General features: G+C 33.8%; 1 protein-coding gene across 2 annotated transcripts in view; it reads left to right on the top strand.

The window, feature by feature from the left end:
• Positions 1–14715, top strand: part of LOC126743693 (DNA N6-methyl adenine demethylase) — a 108691-nt gene extending 93976 nt beyond the window's left edge. Inside the window, exons 4-12 of one of the 2 annotated variants that reach the window (XM_050450904.1) lie at positions 519–680; positions 1764–1833; positions 3991–4171; positions 4234–4447; positions 4506–4715; positions 7962–9152; positions 9325–9593; positions 9650–10117; positions 11227–14715. In XM_050450904.1, coding sequence (XP_050306861.1) covers positions 519–680; positions 1764–1833; positions 3991–4171; positions 4234–4447; positions 4506–4715; positions 7962–9152; positions 9325–9593; positions 9650–10117; positions 11227–12073 — 3612 coding nt within the window. In that variant the 3' untranslated portion in view covers positions 12074–14715. The remainder of the gene's footprint in view (positions 1–518; positions 681–1763; positions 1834–3990; positions 4172–4233; positions 4448–4505; positions 4716–7961; positions 9153–9324; positions 9594–9649; positions 10118–11226) is intronic. The other variant, XM_050450905.1, reaches the window with a different exon arrangement.
• The last annotated feature ends 8516 nt before the right edge of the window (positions 14716–23231 follow it).

Raw genomic sequence — 23231 nt, 5'->3', positions numbered from 1 at the left:
CTATTTACCATGAAATAAACTAGGCGTTTTTAAAAAAATGACTACTAAGTTATTTTATCTTTAATTGGAAAAAGTTTATCATGACAAAACTAGAGGTTTCTAAAGAAATTACTAGTAGGACATTGAACATAAATTGAACCTAATTTAAAGCATATAAAGAAGCAAACTAGGGGTTTCTAGGACAATCACTAGGGGGCACTTAAGTGCAGAAAATGTTTCTATTTGTTTTCCTCCAATTAATAGAGGAAATTTATAATTTCTTCCAGGGAACTGTGGGAAAAACCTTGTGTTAGAACCAAGAAGTTTAAATGATAAACTCTTTAAGAGGAAAAACATGTCCTAAAACTGCCTGGAAAAATCCTATCAGCAATCCTGGACACTATGGTTTTTATAAACAAAAAATTTAATTACTATTTCTAGAAAGTTGCTCGAAAAACCTAAATTGTTGGAACCACATCGGATTTACAGACAATTAAATAATACAATTTCAATTCACATTTTTTTTTTGTTATTTATAGAGCTACCGTGGTAGAAAACCCAGCGGACCTCTTAACTCCTTGGCAGGCGGATTACCTCCGAACCCCGACACCAACGGAGGAGTAGCACCTCCAACGCAACCTCCAACGAGACCTAGTCCGCAACCAGTTGCACAACCTATGCCCGTCCAACAACAACCCATGGTAAATATAAATCATGTATTTAGTCATTATCAATGATCGATCCTACCGACTGCACCGTACGCTTTTGTGGAAAAAACTGTGATAAGTTATTGACTAATGGTTCAAAAAAAACATTCACTTTGTCCAGGAAACCGAAGCCCAGACTTAGTACCAATGATGCTGTACGTAACTAAATAGGGTTTTCTATGACCTATCAAAGGTATGTGACTGTGAGGGTCATGACATATCTCTGTGGAAGCTTTAGGAGAATGTCTTTTTTTTGAACATCAACAAGTCATTAAATATGCTGTTCCTTAAAGTGATCGTGCAAATTTACATTATTTGCAGCCGATACAGCCACCAATCCGTCAAATGCAAGAAAACAATTTTTTTTATGCTCGTTGAAAATTTGTACTAATATCCAACCGACTGCACCTCTTCAACTTCTGTCAACTTTCTTACGCATTAATCACCGTTTAAATACCCGCTTGTAAAGGCGACATTAATCTCATTATTTGTGCTCATTTAACCACAATATTAATCTCCCCCCAAAAACACTCTTTTGGCGTCTAGGGGGATCCGCGTTCATTCATAAATTCACCACACACACACCTTTTCTCCGGTCCGTGTTTGACAAAAACTGATGATGTGCCCGAGACACAAATATATACCGAACCTTTTGTCGTAAAGGGGAGCTTATTTTGGGTTAAAGTTGAGACAGACAGAATACGTTTCCGTTTTACCCCTTGGGGGGGAGGGGGGGTAAGGGAGAGAAAAAGGCCCAGGCCTGACCTGCTCTAACGGTAGGGCGTGTTTGTATACGGACCTTTTATCCCCCTTAATGCTATCAGAATGGGGAATGGGGAATCTTGTCTTCCCCACCTCGGCATCAGCTGATCTGATGATAACAGAGAGTTTTATTTTCAAGGTTAACGTTGCATTTTTCACCCTGTCGAAAGGGATGGAATTCCCCCCTCTTCCATCACCGACCCCATAACAGATTAGGAACGGAAAGGTGTATTGCCCTTTTGTGTTATTTTTATATTTGCTTGGGGTGTATAAGAATGGGGAGTTTATTTTTGTTGTATTTTTCTTTTATTTTAGACTCCGATGCCTTTCTACGCTGATCCCAACAGGTTTCCAACGCCCGTATGGCAAACCGATCCATCTCAAGGTAAGTAACCGTTAGAATATTCGTATTATTTATTCTTGTCAATTGATGGCTGATGATAGCAATGGTATTTTATGGAATATTCTTTGAATTCTCTTTGAGGAAGTTAAATTATTTGAAATGCCTAGAATATTCTTAAAAATTATCTTAAATCTTCCAGTAAATTAAGTTTCTTGGAATGCCTGGAGTTACTACTATATTTCAGGAAGCTGAGTCACTTGAAAGGCCTGTAATGACCGTGGAGGTACTTTGAATTCTCTTCCAGGAAATTGAATGATTAGAAATTGAGCTTCTACGAAGCTGGATTACTCAGAATGCATGGAATAAAGTTATAAAAATAGTCTTTTAAGAAACTGAGTGCCTTGGAATGCGTATGAAAGTACTCTGAAATATCTTCCCGGAAATTGAGTCTTCAATTGCAGAGAATACCCTCAAAAATACTTTGAAATCTTTTGAGAAACTGATAGTCTCTTGGAATGACTGGATTAACCTTGAAAGTACTGTGACTTGTCTTTCAGGAAATGTCACATTTGATTTGCCAGGAATAATATAGGGTGTGTCCGTTCATCTGATCAAAAATTCTAGAGTTAAAGGCGATTTTGCTTTTCAAGGTCCAGAAGTCAGCGAGTCCAGGACTTGATGGACCTTTTGAATCATAACTTGAGAACCACTGGAAAGATTTTCATAATTTTTTTACAAGAAAATTGTAGGATATCTGAGGATAAATTTGAGGGACGAAACATTATTCTAAATTAAAAATTTGGATAGTTAGAACATTTTTGGTTTGACCACTTTTTTTGCTAATTATTTACCAACTTTTAAGTTTTATTGAAAACATTCCTATAAAATAACTGCAATAATTTTAAAAGTCCAATTATTTGCGAATAATTTTCCATATAAATGGTTTTTGTGCCTCAAAAATATTTTAAGTTAGAGGTGATTTTCTCATCCAATATCCAAAGTTCACCAAATTTGAAGAATTTAAACGCACATTTTTGGTCATAAATTGGGAACCATTGGAAATATTTTCCTAATTTTTTCACTACAAAATAGTGGGTCCGTTGAGGATGAATTTGAGGGTAAAAAACGATTTTAAGTGAATAAGTTTAGTAGTTTTGACCACTTTTAAGACGATATGTAATTTAGATTTTTTTTTTTGGAAAACTCGTAATAATACCTTAATAAAATAAACTACATTGAATGATAGATTAACTATTTGTAAAATGTTACTTAAGGTCCCAAAGTACTTATCCAATAATTTGAATGAAAGCCTAATTAAGAATCGAACTTGCATTTAAACCTACAACAACAGGTAGATCGGTAGAGGTGATCCAGTCCCTTGGCCAGTGACACTAAAATATCAACTTGAAATATCTTTAGAAGATAAAATAAAGTTTTCCTAAATTTGGTGAAACTTTGAGGAAATTTGGACAACCTTTAACGGAGTTACGCGTCTTTTTGTACTAAGCGTCCAAAAAAATGAAGAAATTATTGACAGCCTGTAAAGGCAAAATTTCAACTTGAAATATCCTTAAGAACATAAAATGAAGTATTTCTAACGATTTAGTAGAACTTTGGGAAAATTTAGACAACTTTTGAGGGAGTTATAGACTTTTATATATTGAGAGTACACATACAAAAAATGTTTAGCATTATTCTTAAGAGCCTGTAAAAAATTTTCTTATTAAAATATCAACTTGAAATCACTTTAAAGATATAAAATGAAGATTTAGTGGAAAATTTAGACAACTTTTAAGGGAGGTATGGGACTACAATTTACTATAGAACTTGAAGATAATCACTCTATCTTATATTTGGATAATAACAGAAATACTATACTGGTAGATTGATAGACTGGTAGAGTAAATTGTAGTAAACTACACATCATTCACGAACCAAGCATACTGTAGGATCCAAATAGTTCAATAGTTTTCCAATTTTTCATAGGCCAATTTACTCACAAAACACCACGCCTAAAGAATAATTTTACCAAGAAACTATTCTAGTAGAACCTATTTGGGCTCTTGTTCATAATCTAGATTAAGTTCTAATATCCTACTGACTGCACCATATATACAACCTGCTATAACTACTCAAATATTTAAAACCAAACCACGTCTTTTCACTGAAATGATCTCTCATTAACTGATGTATTTCTAGTTTCAGGATGGCAGGGACAGTTTATCCAGCAAATACCCCAGGCCGCCCAACCAATTGAGACTTATCAGCAATACCCCAACGGAATCTACCAAACTACTTATCAGCAGCCTGCGTTCGAGACTAACGCGTTCTATACAGGTGCTGTACAAGTCTTGACGCCCACCAACACTAGACCACCAAGGTAATATACCAAACTATATAGTAATTATTGTGAAATTTTCAATAAATGCCCCTTTTATCCAGTGTACCGAGCCAGCAGGCCCAAATGGTCCCACCAAGACCAAACTCGAATTACGCCCACACTCCTAGTCCCAGTCCAGCCAACCAAGGGCAACAACAGCAGCAGCCAACTCAGCAGCAACAAAATCCCAACAGGCAATATCAGGAATATAACCAATTCGGGTCGAATACTAATAATACCAATAGTGAGAGTGGCTCACAATCCAGACCTAGCTCCGTAAGTTCTTTTTTAACTTTAAACCCAAATGGCAATAAAACTCTAAATTTTTGTCCAGGTTAACAGTGTAATTAACCAAAATCCATCAACTCCCAACCAAAACTACCAACAGCAGCAGCAGCAACAACCAAACCAATCACAAAATCAGCAACAGACTGTATACGCTACAGTTAGTTCAGGAAATTTTAGTCCTGGAGCCAACAGTCAGCAACAAACTCAGCAATATGTAAACGCCGGTTCGGGAAACGGTCAGCCTGGGTATCCACAGGTAGGTAGACAAACTATTTAGTATGTTAGCGCTTCTTAAGGAATCTTGCTCCTCGATGGGTTTTTATTTAACAATCTGTTATTTGTCAACCCAAAATAATAGGTATACAAATAACAGGGCTGATACCTAATATACACTTACTATTCCCTAGTCTTTGTCCCTGTAAAATACGCTACTTGAAGTTTCGACAACAGTATTGCAAAATTAGGATCGAAAGTAATAGTAATATTATTTGTTTCAGTTATTCATCAACTAGGTAGCAATAGATTATTGATTAGGAGAGTATTAGTAGATTCCGTTAGTTAGGAAATCATTAAATGGTAAATCACCTTATTTTCTCAATGGAATAATTGTTTCAACCAACTGCACAGAAAATCCTTATAGTTCCAATAAAAGCTTTCGTAAATATTGCTGAATTTCGATAATGCACGTAAAAGCGAAATATGGCTGGGGTTGGTATGAATGTTTATCTTTGTCCCTATTTTTTTATTTAATTAATTAACTAAATTTTACTTTATCTGGAATGGAGTCATAACTGAAACCAATGTTTCTTAAATCGTATATCAATCCCTTTTAAGTGATTATTTTTAACTATTTGTAAAATTCGTAGGGCTGGTTAAAAATTATAATCACTGAAGAAAGTGTGACTTGCTTCTCAGAACTCATAAATACTGTTGTGAAGATGATGATGAGTAATCTTTGGTCAATTCTGCTTTCCTAAAGCAGTTTTTTCTTTTAGTTCTACTATTATTTTAGCACATACAAGGTGTCCCAAAACTCAACGATAAGCCGAAAAACACCAGGTGCTCAGGGATTAAAAAAAAATACTAAAAAAAAATCTATCTTAAGTACTTTTAAAATTATAGGCATTCATAGAAAAACCGAAAAAAATTTACACCCCCTGTTGATCTTTTTAGTACTGTGGCTACACATTTTCGAATTTCATAACAATTTTTTTTAACGTAACCTTTCGATAAATTACAAAACTAAATTCAAACAAAACTGTTCACATTTTTACGAAATTATCAGATTTTTGCGCAACTTGTGTCGAAAATTGTGTCTTTTGACCATCATTTCCCAAATTTAACTAACTGTCCTGGAAAAGAAAATTACTTGACTGCTTGGCAAGTGATTTCAAAAGTTAGCGTGTCTAATCTAGATTTCAAAATGGTAAGATACTTGCTAGATTATTGCTTCAATAGGTGTGTATTTTTATTTTTTTTAGTACATAGTCAAATGTACGCCGCTACTCTAAGCTAAGTTAATTTTACAGTCAAAATAAATGTTCAAATTTTCTGCCTCCATTCCTGATACGACGTTTTAAATTGGCACACTTTTTCTTAATTTTAATTTCTCACAATTCAAGATTTTTTTTAGTTTTTTTTTGAATCCCTGAGCACCTGTGTGTCTATTGCTCTTTATCGGCTTATCGTTGACTTTTGGGACTGAATCAATTTCTTTGGAATTTTTTCCATTTTGTTGTTTCTTCTTTAAAAATGGGAAACATTATTGGCAATAACAGGAAGAATATTGTATGAGCTATATAACACATTTTTATTTTTCACTTCCTACTATTCTACTATTTTTTTGATATCACTTATCAAATTTACACTTGTGTGACTTTCATTACAAGGACCTCTAGTAATACTGATTGTACTTTAAAATTGTCATCAATAAAATGGGATGGAATGGTTTATGTTTATTATTGACAAAGGTCCAACAAGCAGTCATAATTGTTATGTTGGTTGAAGTTGGTATGTTGCTGGAAGAAATGTGTTTGATAAAGTTACTTTTTTCAGTAGTCCAGGCATTTAAAATAATGTCTAATCTTCAGTTTGTTTGAATTATAATTGCCTGGAATATTGAAATAATTATTCTAAAAATGTATGATAAAATTATTTGCAATGCATGGAATACTAAAAAAATGCCCCCAAAAGCGTGTAATAAAATAAAAAATTATTTGGCATCTATCTATGGAATATTAAAATAATCATTAATAGTTTTAGAAATATTTTTTTTGTTTTATTCCACGCTTTTCGAGGCATTTTCTTAATAATTTAGGCATTTAAAATTTGAATAAATAATGAATGAAAATTATTTCAAATGCCTGGAATATTAAAGAAATGCCTCCAAAAGGCTGGAATAAAGCAAAAAACTATTTCATACTAATTAATGATTATTTTAATACCCGTAGATGTCAATCAGTCATCATTTTTTATTTTACTTCACGCTTTTGGTGGGAGCTGCACGGGTATTTAAAATTTGAAGAAACTGAAGGATAAAAATTATTTTAAATTTTTGGAATATTAAAATAATTATTTCATTAATTTTATATCATGCTTTTGGGGTAATTTTTTTATAATATTCCGAGCAGTTGAAATAATTTTCATTCTTCGGTTCATTTAAATTTAAATGACTGGAATATTTTTAAAAAAAGATTACAAAAGTCCGGAATAAAACCAAAAATTATTTCAAATTGTCAAACTTTAAAAACCTAAAACTATCTACACCCAGGAACAAAACTCTTTAAACCCAACATCCTCAATGACAGAAAATGGCTAAAAATCTTTGGTTATTAATTTCAAAATTATATTATCAATTGTAGGGTTTCCGAATTTATTAACGATTAACTAAACTTACCCTCGCTGTAAAAAAACACGGAAACCTGTTATTTTAAGCTGTTTTAAAAATATAACAGTTTAAGCAACACTGAGTGGTATAATAAACATTAAAAATTATGTACTATCATCTGTCACATTGACATATACGTAAACTTCAACGAATATATATACAGGTTTTTATATTTCTTTTGTAAACGTATTTAATATAGTTTTATGTATACATATATTAAACGTAAATTAACAATCTAATAAACCAGATATATGCTTATGTATATATAAACAAATGTTACTTTTCTATATAAATTGTGTACTATATTGGTGACCAGAATTTAAGATTGATATATTATTATTTCATCAACATAAGACAGGTGGTCAAATTAAGAATGTTTTTTGTTTGTTTTTGGAAAATTTGAAACGATGTCAAAAATGTATAGTGTTGCTATTTTTCACCAAATTATTTAAACTATAAAAAGTTTGAAATGAAAAACGTATATTATTCATACGATTGAAATGTTATACCATTTTTATACGTAAAATATGTTCAATTAACGTATATTATACGAACCCGTGTTGCTTGGGTTGTAACTATAACTAATTCGACTACATATGAACATTTTTCTTTCAGGTGAACACCAGCAGTCCGCAGGTAGTTTCACACAACTCTAGTGGTTATCCAGGCAATGAGCAATACAGCGGACAACAGCAACAGCAATGGCAACAACAACAACCGCAAGAACAAATGATGTGGGAGCAACACCAAGATACCACCAGTAAAATGGATCAGCAGCACAGTTATCAGCAACACGTCGAGCATCAGGATCAGAACAACCACTATATGAGTCAGCAGCAAAACGATCATTCTGAGCACACCTCGCCGACGAAAATGAAAAGTGACGGGCCTCAGAAAACGTTCTCGCAAGCGGACAAAGTGAACTTGAATACCAGAATAAAGACAATGATATTAAATAAGCAGCAGAGTGACGTGAAAATGGAGCAAAGCATGAAGAACGTCGAACAAAATCAACCTACCGGTCATTTTTTATGGTTTAGCCACCATCATCATTTAGACAAGGGTCTAAGTGTTGATGGTGGCCCCCTTACCAACCAAACCACCTACCATGACCATAATACTCAGAAATTTGCTCAAACTATTATTAAGTCTGATCGCTTTAGTCCTTTTCACCGAGAGAGTATTATCCAGAAAAATAACTTTCAACTAACAAGCGAAGCTGAAGCCTTAAATAACCGGAGAGAAGCTTGCAGGACCCCTCAATCTCCCAGCATCACGAGCGTCAATTCACCAAAAACTTATTCACCGAGCCAATCAACTCCAAGTCCAAGAGGTTTTTCCAATTCATACGATTCGGGACCAAACTTTCTACCTCAATCGCCATTACATGAACATGCTGATTCACTGCATTCCCCGCAACGATCAATCTTCGCATCACCACAACCTTCTGACATATGGTTGCAAGAGAAGCAACGCAGAACTCCGCAGTCTCCCAGGCAAGATCCAAATGTTAAGCAGAACAAAAAACCCGCATCAAAACCCTCTCCGGAAAGAGTCAAAGTGAAGAAAGAGCCTCAGAAAGTTATCGGAGAAGAGATTCCCGAGTGCCAATGTTTTCCTCCGGAGCAGAATCCTCCGGAACCAGGTGCTTACTACACTCACTTGGGTTGTGCGAATAATCTTAGGACTCTGAGGTACAATTTGGAGTGTCAGACGGGCCATACTGGGGCAGCAATCAGGATCGAAAAGATCCGTTATACCGGGAAGGAAGGGAAAACTGCTCAGGGGTGTCCTATAGTCAAATGGGTAAGTGAAAAATGAATTCTTCAACAAGTAAAGTCTTCTTTTGTCATAGATCATGGTCCAATTTCTACCACAACTCTTATCATCTGGTTGTAATCTCTGACTCACCTTGAACTCTAAAAATTCTGGATCAACCTCTCTCATTAAATGAACTGATTAGAGTAACCCTTTTTAGGTCCATAGGCGAGTGAACCTCGAAGAAAAGTATCTAGTCATAGTAAAGCAGCGGCAAGGCCACACCTGTCGTTCGTCTTTCATAATAGTCTGCCTGGTGGTGTGGGAGGGAGTGGCCAATAATCAAGCGGACCACCTCTACTCCCTCCTCACCAACAAACTCACCAAATTCGGTCTGCCGACCAAGAGGCGATGTGCTACCAACGAACCTCGCACCTGCGCCTGCCAAGGCGTTAGTGAGGAGACTTGTGGTGCCAGTTTTTCTTTTGGGTAAGTTCTAATGAATCTGGCAATTTGCAAGTTAAACAAGAACATCACTTTTCTAGCTGCTCGTGGAGTATGTACTATAATGGTTGCAAGTTCACCAGATCAAAGGAAGTAAGAAAGTATCGTTTAAGCGTCAAAGAGGAAGAATACGACCTGGAAAATGAGCTGGAAAACCTTGCGGACCACATACATCCCATGTACAGATCTCTGGCACCAAAATCCTTTGAAAATCAAACGGTTTTCGAAAGTATCGCGTCGGAGTGTAGATTGGGCAGAAAACCGGGTAGACCATTTTCAGGAGTGACCGCATGTATGGACTTTTGCGCTCATGCTCACAAGGATATACATAATATGGTTAATGGTTGTACTGTGGTCGTCACTCTGACCAAACATCGAGGATTGGAGAAACCTGAGGATGAGCAGTTGCACGTTTTACCGATGTTTGTGCCCGATACTAGTGACGAGTTTGGTTCTGAAGAGAATCAACAGGCAAAAGTTGTCAAAGGAGAGGTGGAAGTCTTGAACAAGTAAGTTAGTAATACGTCACCATACGATAAGCACTTCATATCTTCTTTTGCACTAGACCTAGAGTCTCACAATAGGAATCAAAGTTGGTGTGCTAGTGATCGTCTGAGAGAATCTGGTAGCAATGGCTTTGAAGATATGGCCGTTTGAATTTGACTTCACATTAGCAGACACTACTTGCTGAGATTAAGCTCGCATTTTTGGTTCATAGCTTTTGATTTATTGAAGATAGACTCTTGAATTAAAAAAAAATAATTGAATTAATAAAAAATTTTTTTTGAATTGAATTAATAAAAAATTTGTTTGATTAATAATGATCTGCTCTACAATGTTGATGACTCGTTGAAAGCTCTAAGGCCAGTAGTATTTAAGATGTATCCGCTTCTAAACGAGATGTCTTATTTAATGGCATTACGAGACACAAAACATTTGTATCTTCTTTGGAGGTTGATCTACAGTTATGAGTATCAGAACCGAAGTTGAAGACTAAGTGTTTATCTAACAAATTTAATTTAAATGATTCTTATTGGGTTAACTCTTTGTGAGATATAGTCATTTGAATTTTAGTCAACGTCAGCAGGCTTTTGATCCGTCAAGGTTTTTAAGTGATAACTGACAGAATCATGGAACAAGCTGCATTTTATTTATGATCATTTGCTTTAAAATACTGATTGTATTTACAAAAGTTCTAAATCCAATGCCATTAGAGATATTTCGGCTGTAAGTCAAAGTTTCTTTTTAAAAGACATGACGTGACAAAAATCGGTTATATCTTCATTGGAAGTTGGTCTACTGCCGTAATGAGTGTTTGATCCGAACTAAAGTTGAACACCAAGTATGACTATCTAACAAGTTTTATTTAAATTATTCTCATTGAATAAAGCGTGTTTGGGATATGATCAATTAAATGTTGGTATATGTCCGCAGGTCCTTGATGCGTCAATTTCCAGGTATTTCGTTGATAATTCTACTGCAGTTAGAATCATGAAATAAACTTAATGCTTGATAATTGAGCTGCCTAAGAAGAAGAAAATAATAATTCTTCTCTCAGACCCGTAAAATTTTAATAAAAAATTAATTGGACAGAGTGTAACCTTATATTTATTTTCAGATACCATTGCGAGGTTCGTACCTTTTCAGAACCAGCCGAAAAATGCAAAAACCGCAAATCCAAAAAAGAAGAATCGCAACGCAAACGCAAGTCCTCCTCGCCATCAATTTCCTCTTCGACCTCCTTGCAGCGCACTCCCAGTACACCTCCCGGTCCTTACGGAGGTTCGTCCCAAGAGATCCAGAGCGGACAGATATCCAGTACCGTACTAGATTCACCTGTGGGATACCATCATCTGCCACAATTCAGCGTCTTTAAGGCTCCTTACAACTATCAAGAGTACTATTACCCTTACGACTCGTACCAAGGTACACCGAACCTTTGGAACCATTTCAACCCTCACAGCCCTCAGATCAATAACCCTTTTGATGATTTTTATACAAACGACGTGAAGGGCAAAACTGTCGATATAAGGTACACGGATAACAGCGAGTGTTTTCGGGATCAAGATATCGGCGGGGTGGCCATAGCTCTTACCCATGGCAGTGTTTTGTTCGAGTGTGCCAAACACGAATTACACGCCACGACCGCCCTGAAACAACCCGATCGTACCAACCCCACCAGGATTTCTTTAGTGTTTTATCAGCATCGAAGTTTAAATAAAACCCAACACGGTTTAGACGAGTACACACTGAAACAGAAGATCAAATTGGAGGGAGGCAAGGTGCCGTCCGAAGATTCTGGAAATTTCCAGAATGTTCCGGTCATAGTCGATCATTCGGAAGAGGTGGGGCTCGAGTGTGACACGTTGCCTACCTACACTTATACAACGATGTTTCCGATGTACCCCTGTATGGTCGCGGGGGCTTACCGGGAGAGTTATAACGGTACCACGTTACCGAAGTGAGTACGCAGTGTTGCCAACAATGTCGTGAAGAAGCCCCCTTTTTTTTGTTAGAGTTGTTTTTCTTGTATAGAAGAGAGTATGTGAATATTTGCACAGTTGAAGAGCCCAAATCTCTCTCTGTTTAACATGAGAAGGACACGATTTAAGTCGTTTGGTTTCTTTGTAGGCCAATTAACTAACGTTTGTAAGGCCAGAAAAAATATCAGTTTTTTTTTTAGGTTATTTTAAAATAGAGCGTACTTACAGGGGATCAACTTTTTTTGACGTGAAAAATACATCACGAAAAACTGCTTAAATAAGTGGATTTCTGTACCTAAAATGAAAATTACGAAAATTACAAGCCTCTACAGGGTGCTCAATTGGGATATTATTTCTAGACAACTCACTAATAATGAGAAAAAAATCATGAGACACGTTTTGTTTTAATGCATAATTAGATTCTACGTGAAATTTCAAGAATTTTGAGAGGGCACATGCCCTAATTTGGTTTAACAGATTTTAGTATGTATACAGTTGATAATTTGCTTTTCTTCGACTATCACAGGCTATAGAGTCAAATCTGTTTGGCACAGAGACAATTGTTTTTCACATGTTACATTTTTAATATGTTTATGTACCTATATATAAACATGTCAAAAAAATGCTAAGAGTCAAAATTTTCGACATGTGATTTATCTAATTTTGACATTTTAGCTGAAATCTATTTTGATGGATAAAAAATAAAAGTGAAACGGTTTCTTCCTGTAATAGGATCTATATCCTTTGATAGTCGAAAAATAGGTGATTTTCAACTGTTTATATCATAAAATCTGTTAGAGACGAAAATAAAGCATGTAACCCCTAAATTTTGTTGTAATTTTACATAGAATCTAAGTATGTAATAATATATAGGGTGTCCCATATAAAATAAAGACGTCAGCATCTACATTTTCGAATTCTACATAAAATTCCAAAAATTTTGAGGAGTCACATGTTTTACTTTGGCTCAGCAGTTTGCATAATATAAACAATTGAAAATGACCTCTTTGACTATCAAAGGCTATAGAGTCAAATCTGTTTGACATAGAAATATAGAAATAATTGTTTTTTACATACTTGAAGTTTTCAAATATTTTTCTATAGGCTTAAATATAAAAAAAACTAACTCTCAAAATTTTTGACATTTGACACGTGACCATAATTTTCACATTTTTGCTGAAATTCATATTTGAATGTCAAGGAAAAGGAATAATTTTCAATTTTCTATATCTCCCAAACGTTTTGACCAAAGTATAGTATATGCCCCACAAATTTGTTGGAATTTGGCATAAAATCTAAACATGTAATGATATATAGGATATATCAGTTAACAAAAAATGAATTATTATCTATTTAATTTGGTTTAATACATCAACGTCTTAAAATCGTCTGATGCAATGATTGATAGGCACCTTGCATGCAAGTAATTTTTTTTGGCTACTAAAAGAGCAGAAAGAAAAAAAGCAAAATCACACACATTTTTCTAAACAAATATAACCTAAAAAAATAACAAAAAAGGGTGCAAAAATAGCCTTAAAAGTTAGTAATTCTTATGCTATGCAATCTCAGCAAAAAGCAGTGCAAAAGTGATTTTCACTCTTTAGATGACATCATACACTAAGATTTTAACGAAAAAAAAATGGTTTAATTGGCCTATTTTAAAAATCTTCTATAAAGTACAACTACAATCAAACTATATCCTGTAAAAAGTAGTTGTAAGGTGATAAAACAAAAAAAAATTTGCCATCTTTAGTGCCTCATTGATCTCAGATAATATAACGCTACGACACAAATTAACTGATAAAAATCAAAGTACAAAGTCATCTAACGTTTAATTTTTCTTTTCCTTTGGTGGTAATGTTGTACATAGTGAACTTTTCGTTAAAGGGAACCAATAATATTTAAGCCGCCGTCTAATTTATAGTCTACAGGGTGTATTCATTAGCTGACACCCTGTAAAATTTTACCCATACCAAAGTCTTTAATACCACTATTTTTTCATTTTTGTTACTTTAGAATGTAATATTCGTTGCTGTTTAAATTATTTTTTTTTTGTAAATATTTTTATATTGCTGCAGCTTAAGACGTTTTTAGTGTTTTCACACGTAATGCTTCACTTAGACTATAATAGCCTGACTTCTAGTACAGCCAGAATTCTTATTTTATAAGGGTTTAGATATATTTATAAACATCTCCATAAATAACAAAAATACAGGGTGTCAAAGGCCCAATCAAACGCATTGAATAAAAAAGCGGTAATTTTTATTTTCCTACACATTCTATAGCTGAATTCTTTAACATATTCTTGAAATGTTTTAGTTCAGAGATGCTAATCAAATCTTCCAGGAACATCCCTTTAAATAATATTCTTATAAAAGGTTACTTAGAATCATTCTTAGTGGAAAATGAAAGTTTAACAACATTATATGTGACAGCAAAAGAAATTCTAAAAATTACAAATTTATACATTCTATCCACTCTGTATTTTTTTTTTAATTAATATTATAATTTTCTATTTTTTCTGGGATATTCCTGGAAAATGCTAAAATTTTCCAGGATGTATCTGGTATTCCTATATTAAGTTTAACCCTATTGGCACATTTCTGGTATGTTTGTCAGAATTTCCTATACATTTTAAAAAAATATTATTTTTTTTTAATTCTTAATAGACCAATAAGAATTCGTTATTTCATCACACGTCAATTGTCATTGTCATAAAAAATTTGAAGCTTTGGAGAAAGGCATCAAGGCAACATTGGAATATTCTGCATAATATTCCGGATACATCCATATAAGAACTACTGGAATATGACTGAGTTGACATTTTTTTACTGAGAATATTCTTAAAACAGTTTTACATTTTATAATTTGAGGATTATTTTCACAAAGGTTTAAATATTTGGACTAGCTTATTTATGTCCAGGAATTTAATAAATTTCAGCATGATTTTCCAGGAAGTTCTGGGGTATTACATTTATTCCGAATTTAATATTCTTAATCCTCAATAACTTCGTTTGCATAACTGTGATTAATAATTTGCAATAATTTTTTTTCTATTGCAGGTAGAAAGTTGGTTTAGACGATATTGAAGGGAAATATTGAAAGTATATTTTACGTTCTCACGTTTTTGTAACCCTGCGGCGGGCGCTAACAAAAATTATGAAATACTTATCACTTATAAATTTTGTTTTAAACTAATCTTCCTCGATTGGTGGAAAAAGACAACTATTACATTGCACCGATTTTTCACTGTGTGATTTACAAACGAATCTTTTGCATTGACCACAAGTAACTGTTGTTTTGTTATTTTTGTGTGCGCTGCATATATGACAACGACCAACCCGATTTTTATTTAGTGCCATAGGGACTTCAACAGGAGTATTATAGTGAGATAAGAACTCCCTAATATCCTTAGGAAGTGTTTCTATCTTCGCGCGTTTCTTAAGATAATTTTCCATGAGGGATAAACTTCGAGGAACAAATACTTTCTTCGTCTTAGCGGCGTATCTGCTGGTCTATTATTATTGATTATAATTTCGGAGTTGATTCCTGCAATATCTAAAATTCTAAAGAACACCTTCTTGTGATTCTTTGTGTTGTATACGAGGAGCATTTTGGTCGACTGTATCGACGCCACATTTTGTTCTGTTATAATGTAATATTATTTCTGGTTTTTGTGTTTCCTGGTCAATTTCATTGTTGTCATGCATGGTGGACAGCAAAATTACAGCTTTATTTTTTTTAGCAACATGGGAGACTAAAGTGACATCAAATTGGAATCCAAACATAGACTTCCTTCCAACTGTACGCGACGTGCTCGGTCGGAATTCAGGCGGTAATTCCCTTTTATTTTTTTTTACTGTACCAGTTAAAGTTATGCCATTTTTTAAAAGATACTGTACCAATTCATAGCTAGTGTAATAATTATCTGTTGTTAAATTTCTTTTAGTGTTTTTTATTGGCTTTACTAGTCTTTGTACAATATCGAATGGTTTGTTTGAAGTTTTGAAAGGTCCCTCCCGTTGTAATCCGCAATATATTTCAAATTTCCAAGTGTAGTATGTTTTACTGTCACAAAGAGCATAGAATTTGATGCCATATTTGGAAGGTTTTAGTGGCATATACTGAACAAATCCCCATCGTCCTCGACATGGATGTAACATTTCGTCAATTGTGATAAACTCGCCCAAACTATAACTTTCCATGCAATTTTTGACAAAATCCTCAAATATCTTTCTTATTGCTGCTAATTTATCAAATTTCTCGCGTTCTTTTTTTGTTGTTATATCATCGAAACGAAGAGCACGAAGAAGAAACAAAAATCTTTTATAACTGAATAATGCTCTTAACAGAATCATTCCTGTCCCATCTTTGGCCCAAAGTTCTTCAACATTTACGTGGTTTCCTTTTTTTATGGAAATTATGAAAAGTGCTCCAAATAATGCCAACATTTCTTCGGAAGAAGTTAACTTACAATCTCGGTCTCGTATAAAATTATCACGTTTATTTTCGATATAAATATTAGTGCATAATACGATATGATCTACCATATCCCTAATCAAAAACAGAAAAAACGAATCTAATGGTTTTGACACATTTTCGGCCGCACCTTTTGATTCAGGTAAAACTTTGATAATATTTTTAGCCTTGGTTTTATTACCTTGAATTACAGGGGTGCTTTTTCAAATCGTCTCTTCATTTTTCCCAATATAAAAACGTTCACTCTCATTGGGCCTGACAAAGGATTCAGTTTCTTCGGAAAATTCATCAGCGAACTGTTCCGATTCACTGTTATAGGAATCTTCTTCAATTACTTCCGTCTCTCCTTCGCTTTCACTCTCAAAGTCGGCAATATCATCCTCAATATCAGATAAGTTTTCGGCTATTCTCTGTAACTCTTTCTCAGTAAGTGGTTTGGTGGAGGCTCTAAAAAATAAAATGCGTGCGAGGCAGGCGCTTCTGAAAATACACTTGGTGGCATACCTAGACAGCCAGGGGCCAAATATACCGAAAGAATAATGTATTAAAGTTAAATTGCGGCATGGAGTAACGCTGCGCGACCGGCGAAGGGTTAAAGAAATTATTAGTTTTTGAGATATCATCAAAAGTTAAAGTCTTGTTTGTCCTTTAACAAATATTGCAATAACTTCTGTTTTATTGCAGATAGGAAAATTATTTAAACAGTATTAAGTTGAAAAAGGTTAAAGGTACATATATTGTCTAAACACTTTTTCGATACATGCTTAGTTTTTGAGATATTTCCAAAAGTTGGATCTTATAGTCCCTTATTTGATTGTCCCTCAACAAAATTTCTACTTCTTTCTTATTAAAGCCAGAAATGGCTGGGCCAGTTGGTTAGGGGAAAATTTTGTATTTTTTGAGACATCCTTAGTTTTCTGTAAATATCTCTTAACGCCTCCGTCACTAAAAATGTTAATTTAATCAATTAAACCGACATTGTTGTCCTTATATAAGTTAATAAACACTAGGTGATTAAAAATACATGCCATGTCAATATAAAAGTAATGTCAACGGTGATACAATTTTACAAAAAACTTCTTAGAAGAAGATCATTTGGTTGGTCATACTATACCGAATATTCTTAGGGTTTGTTTTTCAAGGAATATTATGAACAACAATCCCGAGCCTAAGATCCCAGATACATTTTGTGAAAATTAAAAGTGAAACTCTTAGAATATTTATAGAAAATGTAAATGTTCTGGGAATATTCTAACAGGACTTTGTGAGCGCGTTTTTGAATACTGGAATTTAGTATATATATTTTTCCTTGAAATATTCTAAATTGAATATTCTTGGTATTTTTACGGGATGCTATCAAAATAATTTTATTTCAATCGTATAGGCACTCTGTATCCATTTTTGTTTTTGGAATAAACAAATTAAAGGAATTTAAACATTTTAATGCCATAGATTAGTTAAATTAAATAAAAATGCAAGAAATTTATTAAATAAAATTTATGTATTAATTTACGTCTTAACTGACCAGTTCCAAATTGGGTGTGATCCAGGAAAAAAAAATAATACAAAAATGGACTTTTCACTCTCTGTATATTAAATCCCATTTTCTCTGAAACATCACTCTCTGTTCAATATATTTCTGTCTGGCTGTACTCGAATAATCTTACCAAAAAAAAAAAACATTAAGGGTAAAATATTTTTTTGTTTTTTTTATACTTAGAGGTAGAAATGTTTGCCTACATATTAAATTATTTAAAACGAAGTTATTGTATAACAATTCGATGAACCATAAGGCCATAAAAGAAGAGTTGTTTGTAAATTTACCGAAAAAACCCATTTTATAGTTTTAAAAAATATATTTTTAAACGAATAAGAGAAATTATAAAAGTATTAGGTTTTAAAATATTTGAATGTATAATAGGATAAGTATACGTCGTTTTTCAAATGAAAGGTGTATTTTTAAAGTTAAGGTTAAAATATGATGCCAAATTTTAAATGTAGGGATTTTACTATATTATCTAGAGAGCGTGCTATTTTTAATATTAAAATGAAAAAAATCACCCACTTTTGTTGTAACATACTACTTAATTAAAACAGAAGCACTATTATTTATTTATTTATATTATTTATTATTTTTTTAAGGCTTTTACTCAAAAACAGGTTTATTTTTCCCGTTTTCCTGTTATACAGTATTATTTTTGTGCAATACAAACTACTGCCAATATCATCAATAACCACCCTCAGTATTATGACAATTTTCCAAAAAAAAAAACAAATGCTTTTTTGAGTAAAAGTCTTAAAAACCTAAAATTGTACATATTTTATACGTGAGTTACTCCTAAGCAATCATCTTGTAAATATTTTTCAGTGGATACTTGCATTCCAACTTTTTTTATAAAAAGATTATTCACTTTCATTCCCAACTCCTTTTCATTGTTATATAGAGTATATTCGAGAAAAGCAATATCTAAATTTAATGAAAAACACTTCATATCATTCGTTTCGTGTGAGTATCTACTCAAAATTTGGTCTTTTACCGATTGGTACTATCGTTTGTAATTTTTAGAAATTAAGAAAAAACACTTTTTATTTTAGAGGTTAAGGATTCGAGAATATGTGTATTTGACTATTTGTCTTGTGAATATATTTATAAAATAGACCAGTATATTGTTTTATTTTTAAAAATATGTGCATCCGAGGTTCGAGTAATGATAAAATGGTGAATGCGCTCTAGAAGAAATTTGTTGATCAAGAAGAAAACGAAAACTATAAGAGAAATTACTGTTGCGTATTAACCGAGGTCAGGTCTCTTTTAAAAAGGGAATATTCTTTAAAACATGACATTATTTCACGAAAATAATTAGCAAGAAAAGTGCAAATTGGTTGAGAAAGTATTAGCAGAAAAACTGACCCAACTAAAATTGCTCTAATTACACAAATCTTTAACCCCGAATGTCCTTTTTACCACCAAATCCATCCTCAGAACCATTATAAATTAACGTTAAAGAAATATGAAGATATTTTAAGTGACTTCTAGTTCATAAAAATGTCCACAAGATTCTTGATAAAATACTCTCTAACTCAGAAAGTCTTTATGGTAGGGGAGACTGGGGTCAATTGTAACACGGGTCAATTGAAACAGTAATCAAAACTTTCTTTCGATACAAGATAGAAACAAATTAGCGCGTAATATAGACCATAATATCGACAACGACAGCCATTTTCTGACAGTACGCCGCGGGCCATTAAAGAAAGTGTACCTAGTGCGAGAGCAAAGATAATTATACTAACGAAGTTTACTATTATTTTATTATTAATTTACTATTATTTTCTTTGGCGAGAGTTTGTGTTTTCACGTATCCAAAGTAAGTATTTGCTATATTTCTTATGCATGTGTATTTGGTTAGTTTGTCGGTTTTCATTAGTTATGCCATTATAACTTAGCTTTATTTTACTTTGGTTTAAATTTGAAATTCATTTTGTTTGTAGTAAATATGGTGTCATTTATTTAAAAAAGTCGTTTGGGGTCAGTTGTAACGGGGACGTTTGTAACGTTTCAACTGACCCCGCCGTTCATTCCTAAAATGAAACAAATTGTAATTGAGTCTGTACTGAGTTTAGTTTGTTTGTCAGCTTTCATTAGTTAGGACATTAATCTAGTAAATTAATTAGTTTATTTCATTTCAGGGTCCCGAAAACTGATCGTTCAAGTCGAGATATATCTTTATATGAATCTGCATCTGCAGAGCTCAAACATGGAAGTTCTCTACGCTTAGCTGCCGACCAATTTAAGATCTCTCATGTGTCTTTGTTGAGATACAAGCGAAAGAAAGAAGCTGCGGGGAATACTGAAGGTCAACCACCTGTTACAATGGGCTATAAACCTGCAAATAAAGTTTTTAATGAACTTCAAGAAACCGAAATGGTAAAGTACATAAAAAAAGCTGCAGACATTTATCAAGGTCTGTCAACCAAAGATATTCGGAGACTTGCGTTAGAATTAACCATTAAATATGATATAGATAAACCGGACACTTGGATTAAAAACGGCATGACAGGAGAAGACTGGTTTTCCGGTTTTATGTCAAGACACCGTGACATATCAATAAAAGCACCACAAGCAACCAGCTTCAATTGTGCAAATGTTTCTGTATTTATTAATAATCTTGCAAAAGTTTTGGATCGAGAGAAATTTGAAGCAAAGGATATTTACAACGTAGACGAAACTGGTGTGACAACAGTCCAGAAACCAAATCGAATTGTAGTAAAAAGAGGCATGAAACAAGTGGGTGCAATTCCTACCTCACAAGAACGTGGTACACTTGTAACAGTTATGGTGGCAATAAACGCACTAGGCAATTCGATTCCGCCCATGTTTATTTTTCCTTGACTGCGGTTTCAGGATCATTTTATTCGTGATGGTCCACCAGGGTGTATTGGGGCTGGAAACGGGTCAGGATGGATGCAAGAAAAAGAGCTCGTCTTATTCTTAAAACACTTTCAAAAGCACAAAAATTCTTCACAAGCTCATAAGGTTCTACTCACACTGGATAACCACTCATCCCATATTAGTATAGAAGCTCTAGACTATTGTAAAACTCATAGAATAGTAATGCTTTCTTTCCCACCCCACTGCTCGCTTAAATGTCAGCCCCTCGATAGAACAGTTTTCGGCCCTCCTAAGAAAGCAATAAACTCTGCTTGTGATGGTTGGATTCGTAGTCACCCTGGTAAACCGATGTCTATATATGATTTACCCGGAATTGTCGCAACATCATTGCCCTTAGCTCTTACACAAAGCAATATCCAAGCCGGATTTAAGTGTACAGGGATATATCCTTTTAACAGAGATATTTTTACGGAGACAGATTTCTCGCCATCTTTTGTCACAGATAGGTTGGCTCCAATCTAACCTTTAGTTTCACCTGCTTTAGATCCAGGCAACAATCTGAATCTGACAGATCCTACTTTGGAAGATACATTTGATAATCCTACCTCATCTACGTCTGTTACCAATACCGAACCTCCAAATGATCATCCTAGTTCAAATCCAGGAAACAATCTGACTGTACCAACTCAGAAGATGAGTTTCAAAACCCAACGCCATTAACTTCTCGGGGCCTAAAAAATAATTGTGAAATTTCCGAAAACACCCAAAATAACACGTTTTCACCAGAAGTTGTTATAGGCCTTTCGGAAAAGCTTCACCAAGAAAAATTAACGCAAGAGGAAAGAAAAAGAGGAAGTCAACCGTGTACACCGATACACCGGAAAAGGAGGAAATAGAGAGAGAAGCTAATAAGAAAACACAAAAGGTCAAACGGAATCTGGAAACTGAAAAGAAGGGTCCAAAGAAAATCCCAAAAAAAGCACCCGTGAGAACAAGAAAGAAGTCATCTGAAAATTCTACCGACGACGAAAGTAAATGTTTTTGTTTGGTGTGTATTGAACCATTTCATAAAAGTAAGCCAGGTGAACAGTGGATCCAATGTACTAACTGCAAAATGTGGTCGCATGAAGCATGCACACCACAAGAGCTCACATATTATGTTTGCCATAATTGCCAAAGTGACTGACCAAAAATTGAAAGTTAAGTGTTACACGTCTATATTATAAGAACCACCAGTTGTTGTTTTTTGTTTTTAAACTTTTTCCTAAGTTTTATTTTATGTTCCTACGTTTCTGTTTAATGTTCCTCCTCATAAGCAGAATATGTAGCATCATAAGCAGTTTCTGTTATTTTTTTGTTGTTGTTATGAGGCATTTTTTACAGTTTCTATATGATTTTGAGTCTTTTTTGAATAATAAAAGAAAATAAAAAGAAATGTATTTTTTATTTAATCTATATTGCTTTTATTACAACTATCCCCATAATGTGTTTCAATTGACCCCAGTCTCCCCTAGAACAAATATTCTTATATGAAATTATTGGGTAGAAAAAATAATCTTTGTTTCACTAAGATCCTTTTAAAGGTATTTCTATTATTTCATGCAAGTATATTGTCAAGAAAAGTGGAAATTGAATGAAAAAATTAGCAGAAAAAAAGCCCCAACCAAAACTGCTCTAATTACATAAATCCTTAACCTAGAATGACGTTCTTACCCTCCAGTCCATCATCAGGAACTACTTTAAATTAATGTAAAAGAAATAGAAAGGTATTTTAAGTGACTTCTAAATTATACCCAAAACTGTCCGCTAATAAATGAATCTTGATGTTGCAAGCTTCAAATTTGATGGTTCTTCGACCTTTGTTGGAAAAATAGTCTCTAACTCAAGAAGTTTTTAAGATAGAACAAATATTCTTATAGGAAACTATTGAGTAAAAAATGCCTTTTCTTTCCCTAAAATCCGTTTAAGTTTTCCTATTATCTCATGAAAATATTGGCAAGAAAAATGGGAATTGGCAGAAAAAATGCCCCAAATATATAAATTCTTAACCCAGAAGGACGTTTTTACCCTCAAATCCATCCTCAGGAACTAAATTATTTCTTCACATTCTAAATTAATGTAAAAAAAATAAGACAATATCTTAAACGGCCACTAAATTATGCCCAAAAATGTTTCATAATAAATAAAAACTGCGACAACATGTGCTTCAATTTGTTAGCTTTTCCCAACATAAAAATGTTCACCACAATAATTAAAACATCTTTTAGACAG

Source organism: Anthonomus grandis, chromosome 13 (genome assembly GCF_022605725.1).
Source record: "Anthonomus grandis grandis chromosome 13, icAntGran1.3, whole genome shotgun sequence".
Lineage (NCBI taxonomy): Eukaryota > Metazoa > Arthropoda > Insecta > Coleoptera > Curculionidae > Anthonomus > Anthonomus grandis.
Note: the sequence above shows the minus strand (reverse complement) of the source record. Positions and strands in the feature narration are given on the sequence as shown.